Source organism: Lethenteron reissneri, chromosome 36 (assembly GCF_015708825.2).
Source record: "Lethenteron reissneri isolate LAM-NWPU_2019-01 chromosome 36, ASM1570882v1, whole genome shotgun sequence".
Taxonomy (NCBI): domain Eukaryota; kingdom Metazoa; phylum Chordata; class Hyperoartia; order Petromyzontiformes; family Petromyzontidae; genus Lethenteron; species Lethenteron reissneri.
The window spans coordinates 6,492,746-6,517,306 of record NC_083814.1 but is presented as its reverse complement, the minus strand read 5'-3'; the positions used below and the strand labels follow the sequence as shown (position 1 = coordinate 6,517,306).

At 45.0% G+C, this 24,561-nt stretch overlaps 1 protein-coding gene across 8 annotated transcripts in view; it reads left to right on the top strand.

Moving 5' to 3' along the window:
• LOC133351057 (ephexin-1-like) overlaps window positions 1-24,561 on the top strand; it is a 69,477-nt gene that overhangs the window by 18,163 nt on the left and 26,753 nt on the right. For 4 of the 8 annotated variants that reach the window (XM_061565962.1, XM_061565956.1, XM_061565961.1 and 1 more), the window contains exons 2-9: window positions 15,201-15,423; window positions 15,775-16,146; window positions 16,857-16,970; window positions 18,638-18,766; window positions 20,181-20,303; window positions 20,799-20,918; window positions 21,380-21,398; window positions 21,527-21,570. In XM_061565962.1, coding sequence (XP_061421946.1) covers window positions 15,213-15,423; window positions 15,775-16,146; window positions 16,857-16,970; window positions 18,638-18,766; window positions 20,181-20,303; window positions 20,799-20,918; window positions 21,380-21,398; window positions 21,527-21,570 — 1,132 coding nt within the window. In that variant the 5' untranslated portion in view covers window positions 15,201-15,212. Of the gene's footprint in view, window positions 1-13,711; window positions 13,794-15,200; window positions 15,424-15,774; window positions 16,147-16,856; window positions 16,971-18,637; window positions 18,767-20,180; window positions 20,304-20,798; window positions 20,919-21,379; window positions 21,399-21,526; window positions 21,571-24,561 lie in introns of those variants that run through there. The other 4 variants (XM_061565957.1, XM_061565959.1, XM_061565955.1 and 1 more) reach the window with 4 other exon arrangements.

Genomic DNA, 24,561 nt, shown 5'->3' with positions numbered 1-24,561 from the left:
CGGGGTGACCAATAAGATCTGAATTGGTCTGAAATAAAGTAGGCGCTGATAATGGGTTGACGTGCATGATTTCCTGTCGTTAATTTCCACTCGTATGATGATCAGCAAATCTGAGCCCCGGCTAATGTTTTATTTGCTTACGCCTTTTTTGATTTCACCAATCTATTCTCAAGAAAAAATCTTCCGATATTGCCGCTGTAAATAGTTTTAGTCACATTATCTTGCTTGCCCCAACTGCTCTTCCAATACACATTCCGTAGATGGTTTATGTACATAAAAATAACTTGTGGCACTTGGCCATTATTACTATCGATTATATTTGTGTTGATGTTGACACTGTCTTTTGTTAATCGGCTTGTTGCTAGACCAGGAGTCGCCAATCAGAATTACAAGAAGGGAATTTTTTTCGCATTCGATAAACAAAAATAGCCGATTTCAAGAGCCGCAATGCGAATACGAGGCAGGTGGGTCCTTCAATAAATAACGTTACAAATTATGAAAAATAAGAATAAGCTTTACCCTTTCTGGCAATAAAACAGGTGTTAAGATGTTCAAACACCAAATGAGATGCCTTTTGCAAGGAATCAAGTCTGCGTTAACCACACACACAGAACATGTGTGGTGAACATGCAAAACAAACATGCTCTGGTAATACTGGTAGGAACCTCCTGGTTACACCAGCCCACAGGGGATTATTGTGTCCGTCCGTCCGTCGTGCATCCAACAATGGGAGGGGTGGGGCTGGGTAGGGAGGGGAGGGTGGGGAGGGGCTGGGTGGGGAGGGTGGGGCTCGGTGGGGGGTGGGATTTCTGGGGCTGGGTGGGGAGGGGCTGGATGGGGCTGGGTGGGGAGGGGCTGGGTGGGGAGGGAGGCGGCCACGGCACACACGAGGAGGTGGGTGGTCACCAACCACGTCCGGCCATCTTCACGACATTTTCCCCTCCACGTGGAGAATCAACAACATGCATTTGGAGTATGCGGCAGCTCTCAATCTCTACATTATAAGCCGCCAATTCGTTGAGCCATCATAATCAATTTTATTATTATTGTTTAATGACAATTAACTGTAATGCAGTATTTTTTGTTGATATATTAATACATTTTTGCCTCGGTGGGTTCTTCAACATTTCAGTGGAGTACATGGGGGGGGGGGGGGCGAGAAAACGCATTGGTGAATTTTGAATCTGGGCCAGATTTCAGAAATAGTAAAAAAAATAGACCACATAATTGTGCAACACATCTACTGTACTGCATTGGTTACCGTAAGCTCTGCACACTTGAACGACACATCTGATTGGTAGCCAACGTTTTTCTTGCATTGATTTTCAAGTGTCAAGATGCATTATTTCGTTTGCAGCCATGCAGCGATACACTTGTAATCAAAATCATGATTATTTTTACAGCCCTTAGTTAATCCACTTCCGGATGAAAGCCTCGCCATGCCATATTGTTGATGAGGGTTTGTCTGACCACACTTCAGTGCCACTGGTGGTCAGTTCAGGTTCGTAAAATAAGAGGCCGCAAACACAGGTTCAGCTATCACTTGCCACCGATGGTTGCCAACAACCGCCCTTCCCCAGCACAAACCACACAGCATCTCGTTGTAATGCAAATACATGTAACTTGACGTGAGTGAGGGCTTGACTTCCCCCCCCCCCTCAACCATTATATATATACGGAGTGGTATCTCTTGTAATCTCTCATTTACTTGATACAGCTGTCGTGGCTGTGACGGTTCCACCTGAAGACGGAAGCTTGTGTTGCCTCCGAAACGTCGTGATTTTTATTTTTATAATTATTTTACTTTCATTAATTTTAATTTTTTTACCTACGTGACTTTACCGAAAAAACCTTAGAATAGGGCTTGACTTTTTCGCTCTGTTTTATGGAATGCTGCCAGGCTGGCTTGGAGTCGGGACTATTAGCACAATACAAACAATGCAGTAGAGTACGTAGTACGGGGTATCTGTAACAATGCTATCCTTTTTGCATATATTCCTAGCATTGTACGGACAAGTTTCTAAATTATCGTGACAAAATAAGGCGATTTGTATTTCTGGCGAGTAGAGATCATTTACGAAACAGCGTTCTGCAATCATCCGACTGACATTACTGTCGTATAGTTTGTGGGCAACGCAAAATATTTAATTTCACACAAACTGGACAAACGAGCCTGAAAGTTTTTGCCTTTGAAATAAATTACTGTTTTACATTTATGAAAGAAAAAAACCCCAAGATTCTTTGATTGACAGTTTAACTGTGGGGATCTTGTGAAGAGTCTACCCGTCATCACAATGGTGGCTACTGCTGTGACAGGTTAAGCATTTGTCCATTACAATGTAGAATGCGGTTTATCTTGTTCGGCGTTGGGCAGTCAGGGGTGGCACAGTGGTAACACTTAATTCTAGATTTGAAGCTTTCGTGACTGCAAGGATTCATATTCTTAGGTTTTTTCCGGTAAAGTCATGTAGGTAAAAAATTAAAATTTTAATTAATAAAATACAAATAAAATAAAAATCACGACCCACCCTCAACCAAAATATACAAGGACGGTTTTCTTGGAATTTCTCTCACTTGATACAGCTATCGTGCTGTGACGGTTCCACCTGAAGACGGAAGCTTGTGTTGCCGCCGAAACGTCGTGATTTTAATTTTATTTTTATTTTACTTTTATTAATTTAAATTTTTTACCTACGTGACTTTACCGAAAAAACCTAAGAATATGAATACAGTGGTAACACTCGCGCCTCGCAGCAACAATCGTGTAGGTTCAATACCGATCTGGGGTGTTTATTGTGTGTCAAGTAAATATAATTTTTCCTTAAGCACGTGGCACCTTTTTGTACGTTTCCCCTTCTATATGGGTTTCCTCCATGAGATAAATAAACATATTATGTAAATGATATTGGCCAAATATCCCCATGCAAAGGACAAAATGCTTGCACATTAATAAATTGGGATTACAGGCAGCAACATTGCCCTCTGCTGTGAAAACCTGGCAGAACACTCCTGAAAAAGTCTTGAGACGTGGGGTGAGGCTTTGTTGGATAAACAAAGCTTCGTAATGATAAGAAAAAATAAATAAAATTTCACTTGATGCAGCAAATCTGGCTGTGACGGTCCCACCTGATGACGGAGACTTGTGTTGCCTCCGAAACGTGATTTTGTTTTTTTATTAATTTTAATTTCATTTTTTACCGACGTGACTTTACCGAAAGAACTAAGAGTATGAATCCTTGCAGTCACGAAAGCTTCAAATCTAGAATAAATACGTATTTTTGTAGCATCACTGAGAGAAATGGAAGATCTCAACCTTTCGGTGAACTCGTCTTATTGGGGAAATATTATTTTTGTAATGAGGGGGGCCCGATTTACGTAGTTTTCAGAATTTTTTGTGGAATTCCAACATCGCCTATAAATTCTGCAAAAGTGATTCCACCGTGACTGACTGCATCAGTCATGTTTGACCATACTTTACCACATTGGTCATTTGCAGGTTGGTGCAGATGGGGTGCCTACCCAGTAAACATACATACAAAGCTAGGCCATGGTTGGTATATTGGTCCAACGATTCCATGTGCTGTCTTTACATATCCTCCAGACGGTCATGTTTGGGTGATGTTTGCCTAGATAAAGCCGCGTTAAAGTTTTAGCCAGTTTGCCTAGCACCGCTATTTCCCATGTGTGATTTGGCACGAGTGTTAACATCGCTTAAGGCGATCAATAAACATCTGAGTTGTTGTATGTATGTACTGTATGTTGTAGCCAACCATATTAAGCGGAGATGAGGGGAAAGGAGAACAAATTCAACACACAGCAGTTCTAAAGAAAAGAGTTTTCAATCTAGATTATTCAAAAGTGGGTTCCTAATTTCGGAAGGAAGAGCATTCCAGACGGCCGCAGAAGTGCATCTGAAAGCGTGCGGTGCAGTGACCGTCTTTGTTCGATGTGCAATATTCCTTAAGGACCATGCACCTGTTCTCTGTAATACAGAATGTTTGTTTGTCTGTGCTCACACAGCACAGATTTATCTTGTAAAATAGCCCCACATCTGGCATCCTTCTACCTCCGATTAGCACGGTTGGTTACATATGGTGCGAAAGAAGGTCTACTAACATACAAATATAATAAACTAGAAACGCCCGTGTGTGTGTCTGTGTCCACGTATCCGGAGCAGTAGTGTAGTGGTTAGCGTGCTGCGCTACGAAACGAATCCAGCGACACGCGTTCGATTCACGCTCACGGTTAATATTGGTGACGAACATCTGAACCAGACATGAGCCCCCCCCCCCCCCCCCCTGGGACAAATGGTGGCTGTTGTAGTTGGGAGCTTGTGTCGACCAATCCGAGGTCGTGTTGGTATAGCTGCACCTGCTGTGATGTGGCAGAATGTTGTTTATTGACGCTACATCTGGACTTTGTTAGTCATGTTTAATAGTCAGCCATTCATGTCCGTTTACATCTACAGCACCGTCATATTTGTGCTGACTGGCCAAGTTCAAATGCAGCCTGCTGAGTTATTTGCTTGAGAAGTTGCATTTTATTATTGCCTTACCTTTTTACAGGTGTCTTTTATGGTTGAAACATAACCAAGCCCTGACTCTAGGTTGATGATCTCATATTTTCAAATTTCAATCGTCGAAGTGATGATTCATTGTAACAGAATGTGATTTTCTTAATCTGTTATAACACTTCTCACCCAGTGTCTGTTGATAATAACCTTTGCTGAGACATACATACACACCCCACGTAGAGTGCTTCGGGAATGTGTACGTGTGTTAGCCGACAACCAAATCACCCGGAATTTGCCCCATTCTCAACCGATCTCATAAACAAAGCAGGGTTGGGCCTAGGTAGTGTTTGCTTGTATAAAGTTCAAGTTTACTTTGTTTAATCAGCTGAGAACTCATGAGCTCAGGAGAGGCTCGTTTATAAGAGTGACCTGAGGAATAAGTCTGCCAGCAGGGGGCAATTGAGTTGTTGCTTTGGAGACCCAGGACATCGTTGATCGATGTCATTCATCGTGAATTCTCACTTAAAACGAAACTAAAAATTACTCAACTTTTTATTTTACCAGGTAAGGCCCACTGAGCAATGTAGCACTTTTTCAGAAGCGAACTGGCCACAAATGATAACCACAACGAAGTGGCTTATCGTGTGGAAATTTACAGCATCCAAATACTCTAAACGCATGTTTTTTATTAATATGGAGGGAAAAACTGGAGGACCCGAAAAAAAATCCACGCAAACACAGGGAGAACGTGCAAACTCCAAATATACAGCAGGCGTCAGGGTCGGGATCGTACCCATGACCTCCTGTATACCAGGCGAGGGAGTACACATCTCACCATCGTGGGCCTTGTGGAGGCTGTCACCTTCCCCTCCAGTGGGGAGCGTTGATTGTGATGTATATTCACATTTGAGTCATTGGGATTATAATTGTGAATAGAATTGGGATTACAATTGGGATTACATGGGCACATGTTGTGCAGCGTTTCGTGGTGTTCATCAGTTGGCAGTGAAGCAAAACACGTCGTTCTATCGTACTTCCATGCTTCCACGTCCGTGCTCCCCGTCTTCACCAACCCAAGTTGAGCAGTGTGTGGAAGTAGTATGGTCAAATTGCCACCATGGCCACACGGCATGCGGATTCCCGCATCCGGTAGTGGATGGATAAAGGGCTGTGCATGTGCAACAACTCAAACTACGTACAGTTTGACAAACATAGGTTTGCAACCAAATTGCTGTATATTACTTTCACTATTTTGCCATTGAACATTATCTGGTGGTGCTGTGTTTGCAGTGGTTGCACACTTAACAACAGAAAATCCAACACACTTGTCAAGAACACTGCCTTAAAATAATATATTTAGTCGATGACACTTATGGCAATGGCCATTCTTCATAGCACATTAAACCATGAAGAGCCATTGCCTTATTTGTATTAATCATATACATTTAAATATACAGTACGTGTATATATTTATAAGATAGTCTTTTTAATCTAATCGAAAAAACTGTAATATTGAGCAAATAATAATTTACTATGTGTTACCTCCACCTCAAAATTGATGGTGTCACAGTCGATCCCACTTTAGCAATGGAATGATCACGTACTCCGCTTAATCAAGCCGTGTAATAACAACAATCTTTAGGGCCTTCTGGCACATGCTGCGTCCATTGCCGACTCCAGCCATGGCAAACACCGCGGCTTGCAGGGTTATCAGCCATTGGCTCGACCACTGTAGTAACTCCACTCTCGTGCCGGGATCGGCCAAAAAAAAGTGAAATATGAACTCCAAAACAATCTGTCACGCGCCATCTTGGGTATTGGCCAAGGTTGTACAAAACAATCCGCCGCACCACAAATGACTACACTGGCTCCCTATCGGTGTACGGATTCAGTTTCACGATCCGCCGTTCTTTGTGATCGTGCTCCAAACCATGGCCTTCCACTTTACCTGGCCGTCTCCTGTAAATCAGAGCCCGAGGTCCTCCTGCCCCTACCCCAGGGCACTAATGACCTCATCCCTCAACTCGCTCGCTGGCCCCTCGGGGACCCAAGACTGTCCTGGCAGATTGCCCTTTCTCTATGGCTGCTCCATTCGTTTTGTGGTCGTGGGTTCGATCCCGACCCTTCATGCCTGCATATTTGGAATTTGCGTGTCTCTTTTCCCGTGGTCCGGTTTTTCCCTCCACATTTTAGAAACATGCGTTTAGAGTTATTTGGCTGCTATACATTTCCACGTGAAAAGCCACTTCGTTGAGCTATCATTTGTGGCTGGGTCGCTTCTGAAAAAGAGCTGTATATAGCTTGGTGAGCCTCACCTGGTAAAATAAAAAAAGTTTAGTTTTAGTTTAGAATTGCTTCCACGTACGCAACGAGCAGGAAGGAGCATCAAATCCGCCATCACTTTGAAGCGACAGTTGCAGGCTCTTCATTCGTTTCATCGATCGCACGAGGAACCCTGAGCAGGGCTCTGCGCCTTCTGAATCACGACTGGAAATTGTCGCCTTGACTTTTCGTGAAAATTTGCACGTTATTAATAGTTTTACCATTTTACTTATTTGCTTTCATGAAAGTCGTTCACTGTCCAGCGCGTGACGTACTGGCAGCGCCCGCGGTCATTCAACCCCCATTGGACATTAAAAAAAAAATTCGAAATGTTTGCCTTTTGCATAGTGTAACTCGTGCATTCAAAAACATACGATGGATTGAGATAACATTCAAATCGTTCAGAAAACGTGAGTGTGAGCTTGGGCATGAAATATCGACGGCCGAGCGTCGGGAATACATTTTTGAATCCACTGCTGGATGAGGGACTCACCCAACACCGTGTGCATCATGGGTATTGTTTAACCATACTTCATCATTGCTGGTCGGTGCGGATTGCGAAGGTGGGAAGCTTAAATGTTGGCGCATAGTACAGCACAACAATGGGGGAAACATTTTAATTAATAAAAGTAAAATAAAAATATTTGTATTTTATTTTACTTTTATTAATTTCAATTTTTTACCTACCTGACTTTACCGAAAAAACCTAAGAATATGAATCCTTGCAGTCACGAAAGCTTCAAATCTAGAACAACAATGGGATTTGCTGCACTTCCCCCTGCTGCCAACTGCGTGGCCACACAGCCCGGTTATGACGTGTCCGTGCACGCGGTGACCATTAATGGCTTTGAAAGAAGGGCCATTGCCTGAAACATCGGATTTGATGTATTTTTTTCATCATTAAGGCGATGTTATTGACGATTCCGTTGAGTTTGCGCATGCCGGAGGGCCCAGTTGCTTCTCAGAATCAATATTTAGGCTCAGAGTTGCTTGGCTTCCGAGGTCTGACTAGATCTGACGCGTGCTGGGCGATCTGGTCGTATGACAGCACATTGCTCGTGTAACGCAAAAGCTATAGTTTACAGCTCATAACAGGAATTGGCCCAACACCCCCAATGAAGGTCCCCTCCTGAAAAAAATGACAGGTATTGCTTTGAATAAATGACATTCTACAACTTCTTGGTTCTTTCGGTAAAGTCACGTTCTACGTGACTTTACCGAAAGAACCAAGAAGATGGATCCCTGCAGTCACGAAAGCTTTAAATTGACATTCTACAAATTCACGCATGATGATGATCAAATGACAGTTTGCCTTCCAAATGTTTTCAGAGTGCATGAGGTGAGGGCAAGATGGTGGGTTTTCCCCTCATTATTTGCATCGATATTTATTCATTTTCGCTTGGAAATACAAATAATAGGGGGGGGGGGGAAATCCACCGTCTCGCATTTGCCAACATTATGCGTGGTGATGCAAATAATAAGGGAAAATTCTGGGGTATTTTTGACTGCCTTGCCCAGCTGAAATTAAATTCCTCCTTTGATTGCGCTGTCGGCGCACACCTCCGATTTAGCACGGTTGGCTACGTACGGTGCGAAAGAAGTTCTACATGCATACGTTGCAGTGAGATGTCGTATTCCCACAAATACACAGCACACCATTCACGCAATATAATACAGTCCGGTCTCTTATAACACGGTAGTTGCGTTCCTGAAGAACACCGCCTTGTGGTAAAATCGTGTTACGATAAATAACACTGGTCAACAAAAAAAGAATTTTTTTTCTGGCCTGGACTTTTGCAGCTGTTTTAGACTAATTTCAGGGTGCTGATTCCAAATCTGATCTCAGATTTCCTCTATCACATCTCATTTTATGCTATCGGCATACCCCATTTTCATTGATTTTACCCGAAATTAACTCTGTCACTTATGGTTGCAAGTTGTTGCGAGTCAGTGACTGCTTTAGTGTTAAAATATGGTGCTGTATTTTTAGGATAGTGCGTTTATAATATCATTGTATGTAGATATCCACATTTATTTAATATTTTTCTTCCGCAGTTTTGATTGAAAATGCAATATTTGATATCTCAAAAACCTGATGTGATAGACAAAAACTGATGCCAGATTTGGAATCAGCACCCCAAAATTACCTTGAAACCGTTGGAATACCTTATGCCAGAAAAAGTGTGGTGACCAGTGTAATATATGATATAGGGTAAAGCGCAGTCCGCAATGCATATGCAGACTGAACAAAGACTGAGGCGTGTGGGTAGCATCGAGAAGCATCCAGCAGCATCCCGCCTCGTGTGCTACTACACCGAGGCAGCCGTACAAACGCTTATTCCTACACGCGCGACATAGTTCCGTGCACTCAATATTCATCGCATTATGTCCAACTATCGTTATGAAAGCGCGTGGTAGGAGAACCGACTGCACCAATGTCCGAATGTGTTTAACGAGTTGGCCAAAGATAGCTAACTCACAGGGACCCGTTGGCTCTCGCGTCCCAGCGGCAAGGGGGAGGGTTGCTCGGTGTGTTTTTATGAAGTCGGGTTGTAGCGTGCGGTGTTCGGCGCGGTGTCCGACGTTTCGGTCCACGTGACGAGAGTTTCTTCAGGAGCCGCTCTGTCGCCACAAGCCGAACGACAACACATTGGAGAGCCGCGTGGCACAACGGGACAAGAACTTGCACAGCAGTAGGAGTTGCTTCTCAGGTGTTGTGCCGACAGCAACTGTTAGCGATGGAATGTTTAAAAAAATGTTGAGAATTTCTGTCGCATCCCCGACCCAGTGAAGTGGGGTTTATTCTTCGGTGGCTGCAGCACTGCCATGAAATATTTGTGTGGGTGTGTTTGACTGGGGCTGCACAAGTGTTTGTGTATCTGTGGAGCGTGTGCGTGCACGTGTGTGTGGGTGTTTACGTGCGCTCGTGGCCAAGACCGGTGACGATTATCTGAACCGGTCCTGGGCCTCCCCTAGGTCGACTTAGCCTCAAATGAGTATCTGGTGCAGTGTGTGAACATTGCCACTGGGGAGACAACGGCGGCCGGGCGTGGTGCTGGCCGCCCACCCCCTCGTGTGCTATGCCGCTCTTCATAAGTGCTCACTACCAGCACTTGCCCCAACAGCCTGTGAAGGCTATATGGGGGGGGATCCTTGTCTTTGTCCTTGGTACATTTGTTTGTGCGTGCGCTTGTGAAACTCATTCTTCCAACATACAGGATGGCAATACGTTTTGTTTTTCATTGTGGAAAGGTCATGACCAGGTGAAGTGTTAGACGCTGAAATCTCACAATGGGGTATTGTCCACACTTGGAGTTGGAAGTTCAATGGTTGCGATTTTTGGTTTGCAGGAACCTACAACCGTACTCACAGTGCGCTGTGCAGTCACTGTTTCATTCCACGCCTGTGGCCAGGTGGCTTCTAAAAAATAACTATACAGCGCTCAGTGGGCCTTACCTGGTAAAATGAAAATAGTTTTACTCTTAGGTTTTTTCCGGTAAAGTCACGTAGGTAAAAAATAGGTAATAAAATAAAATAATAATAATAAAAAATATAAAAGAAATAGAAATAAAAAATATATATTATTTATTTTTCGTCCAGTGATTTAATATTGTATTTCTAGTATTTTTTTATTTTTTTTATGATTATTTATTATAATTTATTTTCTACCTTGTGATTTATTATTTTAATATTGTAACTATTTTTCAACAATTTTAATTATTTATTTTTGTTATTTATTTTTCCTTCGTGATTTATTATTTTATTTCTATTTTTATATATATTATTTATTTTTTGCCTACGTGACTTTACCGAAAAAACCAAAGAGTATGAATCCTTGCAGTCACGAAAGCTTCAAATCTAGAATGAAAATAGTTTCATTATGTCAATCATGCGCATGATTGACATCTCCCCCCTTCTTTTTACAATCGTGAGGAGGTGGGGAGGCTCGTGGTCAGTTTCGATGTCACTCCACACTGATATTAGCCGTGGCTGGATAATATTGGTCGTGAAAGCCTCCGTGTTATACTGACTAACTGCAATGGGGAGGATACTTTTCCACAAAGACCTGGCTGTCGTCTGATGATGCTGGTTGTCATTACTGGTGAAACGTCGTAATCTAATTGTAAATATTGTGGGTTCACTCTCCAACACACCGGGTGTGCTGAACTAGTAACGAATTGGCACTTTGTTCACGTGCCAAACCTTACTTATTAGCTGGGTCGGGTGGTGGTGGAGTTTAACGACACATTTGTTTTCACGCGATCTAACCCAAAACAAACACGTCTATTAAGGAGAACCTGATCTCGTATTTCTGCTCACCAACTTCATGGAAGTTACGGTGAAATACCCCCCCCCCCCCATGAGTTGCACGACGAGGGGGCGGCTGCCTTCGTCCTGTAGTGGACTGACAAAAAGGGGTCGTGCATGTTCACCGTGAACATTGACTGCAAGGAGGGTGGGAAGGTGGGCGCGATTGAGTAGGACACCATCGTGAGAAGGGAAGTTGCCCATTGGGTAAGACTGTTGACAAGAGTAGCGGGCAAAGGAGAGAATACGATGCAATGGGTGGAGAGTGGGCCATACCTGGTAAAATAAAAATAGTTTAGTTTAGTGAGATGGATCGTTGCGTCGCAGAACCATGTAGGGTGTAGTCGACGTAGAGGCCTTCATCCAGCAGCAGATAGACCATGGCTTCTTGATGTTTTCCGAAACGCTGCTAAGCTGCCTTGGAGCGGAGATTATCGGCATAAGGCACTACCACTGAAGTACAAGCTACACCTACCTCTCATAATCCTGGATTATTGTACCCGATACTACAGGTCATTGAACTGAACCTACATCTGGAGCAAAAGACTGGTTTTCACCGCGAAAATTTAACCAAATGTTTTTGTTCTGGAATGAAAAATTCCCACCCTCGACTCCCCCCTCCCTATAAAAACTGATTAATAAATGAATATTGAGGGCCTCATCACGACCCTCACCAGGACAAGCGTATTGAGAAATGAACTAACGAAATAAATATTGTGATGGCAGCTTTGTACAGTAAAAGCTGCGATCTCCCATGGGGCTCCAGGACGCACCTTTACCGTTGTCCCGCAATCACTCGGCAACGGTTTCATTTACACAGAGCCACACGGGTCTACACGGGTGTACACACAGGCAGCACAAGCGCTGGGGGTGAGAGGGTCACACCAACACTCCGCCACACACACAAACATACAAAGATAAAGATCCCCCGTATATCCTTAAACAGACGTGCCAGTTTCTCTTTTGCCACTGCATCTCCCTCTGTGCATCTCGCCTTGCATTTGCATCGCCCTTTGTCCATTGTATCTCCGTCTCACCATTTCTTCCAAGCTTGCAGCACACACAGAGAGACGCCGCGTGCTTGAAGCGATTCGAGCGCACGTTGCTCTGTGTTGCAATACACGCGGCATATTTGCTAAGCAATGGGGAAAAAATAGCCAGAGAAAATGCCTCCTCCCGTGTAAACCTACGCTGGAATGTCGGCTGCACGGGTTGGGGGGGGGTCTTTATTTTGCAAAATAGAGGAAATTTAAACCGGTTAAAACCGGTTCCTGCAAATGGTTAATCGGAAGAAAACCATTAAAACAATTGTGAACCGATTGAACCATAGCCCATTGAACTATCACGGTTATCTTTGGGTCTTTCGATAAAGTCATGTAGATAAGTTCAAATTAATGAAAATAAAATAAATAAAAACTACGACGTTTCGATCACAACACAAGCGATCATCATCAGGAGGAAAAAAAAGAGGGAGAAAGCTGCTGAGGCCAGACTGTTTTAAAGGTTTAAAATGCGTGTTAATATTAACATAGCCACCTCCGTGCCCTTGTTGTGGAGGCCACTCTCCGATCTTACATTGACATGCTAATTTCTCACATTAACATCACTAGCCCCGCCCACTACGTTTATGACCTTTGGGCTACACCCATTCCTGCAGTCACGAAAGCTTTAAGTCAAGATTGAACCATAACCAGTTCAATCAGTTTTCTGTGCACCTTGACCACATCTCAAAAACCAATGGATTTGTTTCCCTGCTCATGGTTGACATCTCCCCCCTTGTGACGTCGTTTGGCAGCAAGCACGTGGTCACTTTAGTGATGACGCCCCACCGCGAATTGCGTAACCTCAAACTCACGCTCGCGTCGTCCTCTCTCGAACCCGTCGCCTCTCGGCCTTCGCCGCCTCCACCACCTACTACGACTGCCCTGTTCAATACCTTCGATTTACGTCGTTTAGATATTCGTCATCATTTATTGCAGCCACATCTATGAAGCAACTTGAGTTTGAAACACTGATACTCTCCCGTCCGCCAGTCTGCTGCGTGTAGTATTTCTATTGCTAAGGCAATTCTGTTTAATTGTTTGAGCACGTTTTGAAGGCTCATTGTATGTATGTTGAACGGTAGCGTAGCGCTTAGCAAGCCGCGCTACGAACCCGACGACCCGAGTTCGCTCCCCGCTCACGGCCAACACCAGTGACGATTATCTGAACCGGTCTTGGGCCTCCTCTAGGTCCACTCAGCCTCAAATGAGTACCCAGCGCGGTGTGTAAACATCGCCGCGAGGGAGACAAAGGCGGCCGGGCGTGGTTCTGGCCACCCACCACCCACTCGTGTGCCACCGTGCCGGCCTTAATCGGTGCTTCGCTAACAGCACTTGCCCCAGTTTGTTAAGACGATACAGGGGGCAGTGGGGGGGGGGGGTCTGTGTATGTTGAACTTCTTTCGTAACCAACCAGAGTGGAGGGCGAAGGACAACAAACGAAAGAGAAGCAGTGGTTCGCTGAAATTGCGTTTACGAGTCAGGAAAGAAATGGGCCTCCCCCCCCGCCCCCCCTTCTCCCCGTGATGGGGTATTTAAGCCGTGCTGTGCTGCCATTCCGTTAAAAAGACAGAGTTCTCTTCATGTTTCAACTTGGACGGCCACACACGGTAAGTAAAGTTTTTTTTTATGAAGGGATATTACACAAGTTATGCTTGGACACCCACGAATGAACTCTCATAGAGGAAATGCATTTTGTTTGGCACCGTTGCCAGCACGGTCAGAGTAAATTTCACAAATGTAATGTTTAGTTTGCGATCGTGAATGGAAAATGTGTTTGAGGGAGCTTCGTAAGCAACCACTGACCTGGCATGGCAGTTTCTCCAACTCAATTGCATCATTATCTATCCTGCCGATTAAAAAAAACACATTTAATCGTGGCTATTTTGCTTTTTAAAACCAAATGGCTTGTAATCCATATTTTTTTTATTTGTTGGGTGTTAATACTGCATGCATGTTTATTTGATGTAGATTTCCCTCGGGTGTTAAGTGCGCTGTATGAATAAAGACCGAGTGAAATGTCATTCCACGTGACGCCTTTGGGGAGCTCTGCATCCAGCAGTGGCTTGATCATGGCGAATGATGACATTTTATTGTCACACTGTAGGCATGCAATTTTACTCTTTGTAAGTTGTACGTAATTTACGCTTTTTTTTACTTCACAATACCGTATGCGTCCATTTATACCGGGGTGCTTGTTTTTCATCATCGACTCAACATGTTCAAGTCAGATTTTTTTCTCTCTGCGTTTAAGTCGACGGTATCCTGTCTACAAAGTGTCCTTTAAATTGCGATGTAAATAACAATCGTTGCATTTGGTTGTCGTGCCGATCTTACGGGACGAAGGCTATCATATGAAGGTGCTATGTGTACGATTTTTAAGCTTTACAGAACGTTTCTGGATTGAGTCTCCTGCACAACTGGCCAAACTGTGATGAACCGCAGACTGTGAACTTTTTTCTCACCATACGTAGCCAATCGTGCTTATTGGAGGTGTAGGGGAAGGACAACAAACTAAACTCACATTTTTAATGCACTTAATTGTACAACATCAATCAGAAGTTGGGCATGCAGTTACACTCTCTCCAAGGCAATTTTAAACTAAACCATATCTTATTTTACCATTTGAGGCCCAGTGAGCTAGATGTGGCTCTTTTTCAGAAGTGACCTGGCCACAAACGATAGATCAACGAAGTGGCTTATCGTGTGGAAATTTATAGCAATCAAATACATGTTTTTAAATGTGGAGGGGAAAAAAATCAGAGGACCCAGAGAAAAATCCACGCGACCACATGAAGAACATGCAAACTTCAAATATACAGCAGGCGGTGGGGTCGGGATGAAACTCACGACCTCCTGTGTACCAGGCGAGGTAGTTAACATCACGGCGCTCCACTTCACAGGGACGTTATCGGAAGATATGTTTCCAAGTCTTGAAATACAAACTGATGATACTGCTGCTGCTGATGACTACTTCAATTGTACGTGATTTGCACTTATTGCTGTTGTTGTTTTAGGAGTTCTCCGGGATGAGCGGAAGCACCCTGGAGTCCAACAACATGGCTGTGAGAAAGCTGAGAGCTCGCTTCGAGGCGATGAACAGCGTCGAGAATAATTTCCCGGGGAGAAATGAACAACAGCAACAACAGCAGCAGCAGCAGCAACAACCGGTGCCCATCCCCGCTCGGAGGAAACCAAGCATCAAACCTAAACCCAATATGAGTCAAATCCGCAGGAATAGTAAGACCCGATTCTCTTCCTCCTCTTAATTTTCCTCCTCACTCATTGATGCTTTCCTCAATATACATTAGAACAAAAAAATGATGTTAAGAAGGAATTGGCCGAATACCTTAATGGGGGATTCCTCCTAAAATAAGTAAATTATCTAAACTCAATGATACTTTTTTGGGACATTAATTATTTAAATTTCTTTAAGATGGAATTTCCATAACATCTCATTGCAGCTCCCTCGTGCAATTATCTTCAGACTAAGCCAGATTTTTTTCCTAAAAAAATAATGGCTTATCATGAACAAATCGATGTTCGTGTGTGTGTGTGGTGTGTCTTTGGTACGGACCATTTAAAACTCAGGACAAGGCCAGATCCGGCGCAAGTCTCAGGTCAACCCGTCAGAACTGGAGCAGAGCACGCGGACAGAGCCCGCCGCGCAAGACGTGGCAGACGCCCCCGTCGACTCGCCGCGAGCTCACCAGCACCTCCACGCCGATCTCCACCCTCGGGCGCTTTCCCCGCTACCGCCGCTGCCGCCGCCGCCGCCAGCCGGCGGGAGGGACAGAGTCCCGTCCAACGGCAACGCGGCCCAGGGTCGTGATCTCGAGACGGCGGGACGGGGGCAGACGCACGAAGAGCCGGAGGAGGCGTCCGAGGGTGCCGACGAAGAGGAGAGCGACGACTACGAGGACGTTCGAACCGCCACGCCCGACGATGACCGCGACAGCGAGGGTGCGTTCTGTCACGTCTGGGACCGTCTGTCACGTCTGGGACAGTCTGTCACGTCTGGGACAGTCTGTCAATCAAGTCGGTTGGATAAGTGGAGCCAAGTCGATCGGTTGCTTGAACTCAATGAATGGACTGAAAATTGCGACATTACTAATTTTGCTGTGTCGGACGGTGGCGGGTTTAATTTATATTTACACGCCGCAGCTCTGCGTGTGTGTAGCTAGCACCGCAACTGTGCGTGTGTGTTGCTAGCACCACAGCTCTGCGTGTGTGTAGCTAGCACCGCAACTGTGCGTGTGTGTTGCTAGCACCACAGCTCTGCGTGTGTGTAGCTAGCACCGCAACTGTGCGTGTGTGTTGCTAGCACCGCAGCTGTGCGTGTGCGTAGCTAAGCCCCGCAGCTCTGCATGTGTGTAGCTAGCACCACAGCTGTGTGTGTGTGTAGCTAGCACCACAGCTGTGTGTGTGTGTAGCTAGCACCACAGCTGTGTGTGTGTGTAGCTAGCACCACAGCTGTGTGTGTGTGTAGCTAGCACCACAGCTGTGTGTGTGTGTAGCTAGCACCACAGCTGTGTGTGTGTGTAGCTAGCACCACAGCTGTGTGTGTGTGTAGCTAGCACCACAGCTGTGTGTGCGTGTGTGTAGCTAGCACCGCAGCTGTGCGTGTGTGGATTGCGCCGCAGCTCTGTGTGTGCGTTTGTATTTCCCTGCAGAGCTTCAGCTTGCCAGTGACTACAGCGAGGATGATCAGCACAACCCACCAGAGCTTCCTACGCAGGAGGTTCATAGAATACTTGTCCGATGCCCTGCGTTGCCACCCAAAAAAGGTGGGTTGTCTGGCCTACTGACCAATAACCGCTACCACCACACGAAACATCGTGACCCTGAGCATAGGGCAGCCGTGTTGCAGTCCTCCTACATAATCTCCGCTCTCTGTGCTATTGAACGGTGCTTGGTCTGTTCCGTAGTCGTAAGCTAGTGGCGGAAATTACACATTTCTATGGCACCTGGGCCGCTCCTTCCTGTGAGGCCCTGTGCAGTAGCAGTGCCTGCACACTACCGTAGTCACCCCACAAAGCAAAGCGGTTCTTTTTTTCATCTCCTTTGTCGGGATGGTGGTCTCAGCGGAACATTGGTTTTAGAGAGGGTACTTGCCAAATTCAGCATCACCTCTCTGGATATATGCATGTACCCGTCTTCTGATGACATGTGCGTGTTCTGTTCGTAGCCTCGTCTCACTTTGTTGACTTTAGCGTCATACTCGAGAGTAAATAAGTTTCCTTGTTAACTTATGGAGGGATTGTACATTTATACGTGTTTATCACAAGACCTAAAGTCACGTAGAACTATAAGCTCGCCCTGAAGTGAGACCTGTCAGCCTTCAAGAATGTCTTGTAAATGTATTGTCTTGAGTGGTGAATGTTTGGCAGCTTAAGAAAACCGTGACTTGCAATGTCCCGTGAAGATTTACAGCAGCTACGGTGACAAGAGGACTGTCCTGGGAAAACAAGGACACATGGCAACCATTAGTTGGTGTATGCAAATGTGCATGTGATACTGTGTGTGTGCTCGCTAACAGCACTTGCCCCTACAAGTTTGTTAAGGCTATACGGGAGATCTTTATCTTTGTGTGGAGCAGTTGTGTGTGTGGAGCGGTAGTGGGAGCGATAGTGTAGCGGTTAGCGCGCTGCACTATGAACCCAGCGCCCCGGGTTCGATTCCCGCTCGCGGCCAACACCACCAGTGACGATTATCTGAACCGGTCCTGGGCCTCCCCTAGGTCGACTCGGCCTCTAATGAGTACCTGGTGCAGTGTATAAATATCGCCACTGGGGAGACAAAGGCGGTCGGGCGTGGTGCTGACCATTCCGGCCTTCATAGGTGCTCGCTAACAGCACTTGCTCCTTCAGTCTGCTAAGGCTATACGGGGGATCTTTGTCTTTTGTGTGTGTGGAGCGGTAGTGTAGCGGTTAGCGCGCTGTGCTACGAACCCAGCGACCCGATTTCAATTCCCGCTCACGACCATCACCAGTGACGATTATCTGAACTGTTCCTGGGCCTCTTCTAAGTAGACTGCCTCAAATGAGTACCTGGCGCGGTGTGTAAACATCGCCACCAGGGAGATAAAGGCGGTCGGGCGTGGTGTTGGCCACTCGCACCCTCCTGTACCATGCTGGCCTTCATAGGTGCTCGCTAACAGCACTCGCCCCAACGGTCTGTCAAGGATAGAAAGGGAGATATTTGTTTTTATACCATCCCAAGGTTGCCTTGGTATCGCTGAGCCTGCTGTAATGTAGTAAAAACACGTTTAATTGACCCTTGCCAATCTTTGTTCACGCTTATTACGCTAGTCGGCTATACTCGATTGAAGGAATGTATTGGGGAATCGTGGACAGATGGCGACCCTCCGAGCAGGATGTGTTGATTTTTGACAGCCAATGTTACCGTGAGTCAAATCAAGTCTGCCTCACTCATCTGTGTGCCCTGACGTCAGCAGGAGCAAAGCTGCCCGTGCCGATTTCTGCGAAGGGAGGCGACGAGCCCTCGTTGAAAATCCCGCCAGGTGACGCGAGGAGGCTTTCCTTGCCAGGCCTTCAATTCCCACAGGAAATTGGCCAATCTGGTGGGGGCCCTCACATCGTCCAACACATTCCGTGTCAACGCTTGCATCCGAGTTCTTAAATTGTTTCAGTTTTCTTCATTTGCGCATTGCAGCGTCGCGGGATGCAATTGCATGAATGACGCGATATAAAATGAAATTATGATTCGCCTTTTGCACAAATGTGCACGTGCAATTTGTGGAACGGGAAACGTTTAGACGACACGCCTGTGAAATTTCGATTTAAAGCTTTCGTGACTGCAGGGATTCATCTTCTTGGTTCTTTCGGTAAAGTCACGTAGAAGGGAAATAGTAAAATAATAAAAATAAAACATAATAAAATAATTCTCACGACGTTTCGGCCACAACGCAAGCAGCCGTCCTCAGGTGAAGAACAGGTCTTCCCGACAGACCTGTTCTTCCCGACAGACCTGCTCTTCATCTGAGGATGGATGCTTGCGTTGTGGCCGAAACGTCGTGAGAATTATTTTATGATGTTTTATTTTTATTATTTTATTATTTCCCTTCTACGTAACTTTACCGAAAAAACAAGAAGACACGCCTGTGTTTTTGTCGACTGGAAGTACGTTCAGCTCCTACCAGCTAAACTGTAAGGCGGACTTTCGCTGGACTGGGTGTGTAAGAGAACAAAACAATCTGCGAGATTCAGCGGTAAACGGGACAACCCCACACACTGCAACTTGCAGACGTCTTGGAACGGGAAACGGTGAAAGTCCCAGGAAGACATTCGGATTCGCAGGACTGATACGTCAAAAAGAGGGGATGATCTCCTGAAACGATTTTTTGTTATTTCACCACTGCCACTCCCCACATTTTTAGCACTCGCATTCACACGAGCTGCGACACTCCGAGACACTTTCCTATTCATGGGAAATGTTTGCATTTGGCCACACTATCAAGCCAAGCACCCACAATGAAATACCAATGCCCTCGTAGCCTTACCCATAGCACGTGTGTGTGGTGGGACCAAACTTACTATTTAATTAAACTATTTTTATTTTACCAGGTAAGGTCCACTGAGCTATGTAGCTCTTTTTCAGAAGTGACCTGGCTATCACAAATGATAGCTCAACGAAGTGGCTGATCACATGGACATTTATAGCATCCAAATACTCGAAATGCATGTTTATAAATGTGGAGAGAATAACCAGAGGACCCGGAGAAAAATCCACGCGACCAAGGGGAGAACACGCAGTCTCCAAATATACAGGCGTCAGGGTCGGGATCGAACCCACGACCCTCTGTATACCAGGCGAGGTAATTAACATCTCGTCACCGTGGCGAGATGTTACTGGGAAGGACCAGGTGTCAGATTGGCAACTCTATTTTTAGAATGTGTTTGATTTTGAAATCCAATGTTATCGATAGTTATTTGAAGTCTGTCGCGCACTCTGCTGTGGTGTCCACACGTCGGCAGGAACCAAGCCGCCCGTGCCCACGCCTGCCAAGAGCGAGGAGCCCTCCTTGCAGATCCCACGGAGTGACAGCAGGAGGTTTTCCCTACCGGGCCTTCAGGTTTCGGATCGAAAAAGCCAGTCTGGTAGGCCCTCGCGTCATTTTTAACAGGTCGCGGTCGATGGCAGAGCGATCGGGTGTTCAGGCTCTGCAACTGCAAGGGCCCAGGTGCAAGGCTATGAAGAGGAGGGTGAAGAAATTATGATGGTGCGGGAGGGCCCAATTAATGATTTGTTACCAGGCCCATTCCAACTGTGCTACGCATTGCGAACACTCCGTTAAATTGGAGAACTTTTAATTTACCGAAAAAACCTAAGAGTATGAATCCTTGCAGTCACGAAAGCTTCAAATCTAGAATCAAATCTAGAACTTTTAATTGTTTGCTTTTCCTTATTATTTTGCGCCAGTCGTGTTGAATCAACATGCACAAGCATCTGTCCCTATGACTGATAAGGCATGGGGGAAGGCCTCTTCATCCAGCGGAGGATTGACGAAAAGGTTGTAGGGTGTTCATTTATGTATTTACTAATTGGGTGTTTTGTACATCTTTTGACATGCCCGTTGCCCTGTCGTTTTGTAGAGTGGTATTACGACATCATGCCCAGCGACTCGACTGAGAATTGGACAGATGAGCCTTCACATTCTCAGTCGTCCTCCACTCTCGAGTGCCCTGCCCTGCCACAGATGCAATACAAACCAGGTCTGTCCGCATTGGAATGAGCCATCACGTACATTTTTTATCGCTATTTTATTTTAACATATCCATCTTTCCACGTAAAAAAGAAAAATCTCTAATTATTTTTTTACATCGGTCACACGGCCTTAATAAGGAGGAGGCAGATTGTCTGCTTATTCATATTGTTACTTAGTCGGCACAACCCCCGTGATATATTTCATCTTAAGTTCAGCTTAGGTACGCTATATTAGCATTTCTTAACTCCTGTCCTCACGAAACCCCAAACGTCACTCTTACCTGACTGGTGAAACGTGTTAAATTGCATAATCCTGATTGTGACTGTGTTAATCGTTCCCATAGGATGTTTAAAATAAAAATAAAATAATACCGAGCATAATGATCATAATATTGGAAATGACTGCTCACTGTGCTACGGATTGGACATCCATTCAACGCAATGTTGTTGTTTTTTTCCCCATTTCCAGGCTCACCAAGGAGATCCAGGTAAGGAAAACTTTAGACCATGTAACAGGTGTGTTGGCCTTGCATATTCACGTAATTCCCTGTGCTCTGTGTGACACTTTAAAGTTGCGCTGTGGTCTTGATTAAATCATCCATTCACTTCTCTCCAGGAGCCCAACTCCAACGAGAGGAAAGAAGAATTATCTTCAAACAGGTTAGTTTGTGAGCTGTTGCTCATAAACTGTATGGAATGCCATTACTTTAAATCAACAACCATAATGAATTACAGCTGTTAGTCAAGTCGCTGCTTGATGAATGCCTCCCCACTCTTGTCTCACTCGTGGCGGGGGGAGGGGGTCGACTGTTTAGTTCAGTTTCAGTTTCATTTATTTGGTATAGCCCTGTGAGCCATTCGGCTCTTGAATCGGGTGCAACCGTAACAAACAAAAACATGAACAAGAAACATCTTAAAGTGACGACGCGCAAACAGAAAAATCTAGGAAAAAACGGGCCCAATGGAGTGCTTTTTTTTTGACCATACTGACCATACTTCACCAAATTGGTAAGTGCTGGTTTGGTGGTGGAGTGGGGTTGGCCCAGGGACGATGAAGAAAGAGATGACTCGTCAACCGATGTTAGCACTGGCCGGGAATCCATCAAAGGTTGCTGGGTTCATGGCGCAGTGCAATATTTGATTGTGCCCACTGGGGCTTCTATATTTTCTCTTCTTTGACACTCTTCTAAATAGTTTAAATGATGTCTCCTATTGCTATGCCTCGCATGCACTCTCGTGCCCCAATCCACGCAAACGAATGTAAGTTATTTGTTTACATCGTACGGAAGCTTTAAAAGATTTCAGATATTTGTTTTCCTTCTAGTACCAGGTAAATTTGTACGGTTAGTGACAAACGTCAACTTTTGTCAACTTGGATTTCCAGTACTTTGCGAATGTTTAGTTACGTCTTAAAGAAAGATGCAACCCCCCCAAAAAAAACAAGTTACAATATAACTTGTAACCATTTACCCTAAGCTGCACATCCTGGCGTCTCTGATAACTGCATTAATGACAATTACAACTCTCATTTGACTTTCAGCGTGAATGGAGTGCTTTTCAAAGGCTGTGACATCTCTGTGGGCATTAGAAGAGTGCTCCACGTTACAAACCCCTGTTATCTTTACAAACACAGCTTCCTGGATGCCAAATACAGCTGTCACGCCACTAAACATCGACTGTATTTGATGGTCGTTTACGGCCAACAAATGCCTCCTTTGTTACTTGTGCAATATTGCTTAAGGACCCTGTACCCGTCCTCTGCAATCCAGATGTTTATGTTTTGCTTTTGTTTGCTGTTGTGCTCACGTGCCACGGGTCTCCCTTGTAAATGACCCTTGTAAAATAGTCTGGGCGACTGGCTAAACAGGACCGCCGTCCATGTAACATATCAACAAACTTAATCTGAATTTCGATTTAAAGCTTTCGTGACTGCAGGGATTCATATTCTTGGTTCTTTCGTTAAAGTCACGTAGAAGGGAAATAATAAAAATAAATTATAAAATTCTCACGACGTTTCGATTGCAACACCTGATGATGATTGCTTGTGTTGCAATCGAAACGTCGTGAGAATTTTATTGTTATATTTTTATTATTTTATTATTTCCCTTCTACGTGACTTTACCGAAAGAACCAAGAATATGAAACTTAATCTGTTTAAGGTTGTAGATTCAGCCTGGATGTGCCTTAACGTTAATCAGTCTTGAAGGTTTTTTTTCTCTATGGTCTATTTTTTTTTTACACTTAGCTTCATTACAAAGCATAGGTTGTTCGGTGGTATTTCAGTAGAAAATAAGTGATTTGTGAAGCTGTGGTTTGAAAGCACAAGATTGCTAAAAAAAATCCATGCATTTGTCAATGAAAATTCCCGACAAGGGCAAGCTATATATAATACGCTGTTCCGGGAAATGGTCTCTGTTTATAACAGAGAGAGAGAGAGATGCCAGAGAGAGTGAGTGTGTGATAGTTGGAGAAATATCTTTTCCCAATTTTGTTAGAGTGATGATGTTGGCCGCACATCGTGAGATGTCCAAAATGTAGAACTGTCGAGCATTGTGTTGCCGCTGGGTGGGTGATCCTCTAAGCCCACAGCGCCAGGTTTTACGGCTGGTGCGGTGCACGGTGAATGGCTTGCAGACCACACGAGCGTAAAACAACTCTTGTTTTGTTGGTGGTAACACGCGTCCCGCAGCAAGAAGATGTATGGGTTCGACTCCTGACCCGGGTGCCTTTCTGTGCGGAAGTCTTTATGTTCTCCCCCCTGTTGTCCAAAGGGTTCCCTCTGGGTTCCCCAGTGTTTTCACATAGCTAAACAAAAATATAGATTCTAACGAGAATTGGCCAAACATCCAAATGCCAACAGAAATGCCCCGCAAAATTGTTCAATTGCGCTCTTGATTGCGGAAAAACATTAACAGGGCTCTTCTTGAGAATTGATGAGGCCTTCCTGGATACATTGGCAGAGTAGCACTTGTAAGAAAAGTGATAATAATACTAATGAGACGATGGTTGGGTTGGTATGAGATTACAAAGCCAAGTCAACTAAGATCTGCAGAATTCGCCCTTCTGTGCATACCTCGATTCCAGCTGCGTTCCTGGGGTGAGCGGGCGTTTGCTGTGACTGCGCCAAGGTTGTGGAATTCACCACCATTGGAAATTCGTTTCTCCGACAATGTGGATACTCTCAAGTCTCGCCTTAAAACCACGTCTTCTCCGTCTCTCTCGGCCTCTCCTTATTCTTGCAAGGCGCCTTGAGACGTTAGTGGAAGGCGCCTTACAAAGAAATGTAAATGATTAAATTATTATTATTAGAGCAGAAATTTCAGTTTAATTTCGCCCTGCTCTTGGAGCTCGACTTTCTAGCTGTTGGACAGAGAGAATGTCTTGGGCTTATTCTAAGCGACGAATGGGGAATTCAACGTTTGCCTATGAGTGTTCGCGCGTGTGCGTGCGTGATCTTGCTGGAGCCCGACCATCCAGATGTTGCAGAAGTAATCCGAGTTTATTTTAAGTTCTATAGGATGTGCACATTTTTTGGGTGGGAGGAAGTCATCAGCGGTTACTCAACGGAAAAAGACTGTGTCCCACCATGGAAATGTTACATTTCAGAATCAGAATCCTTATTTAGACTGGATGAATCCGATGAGCTATGAA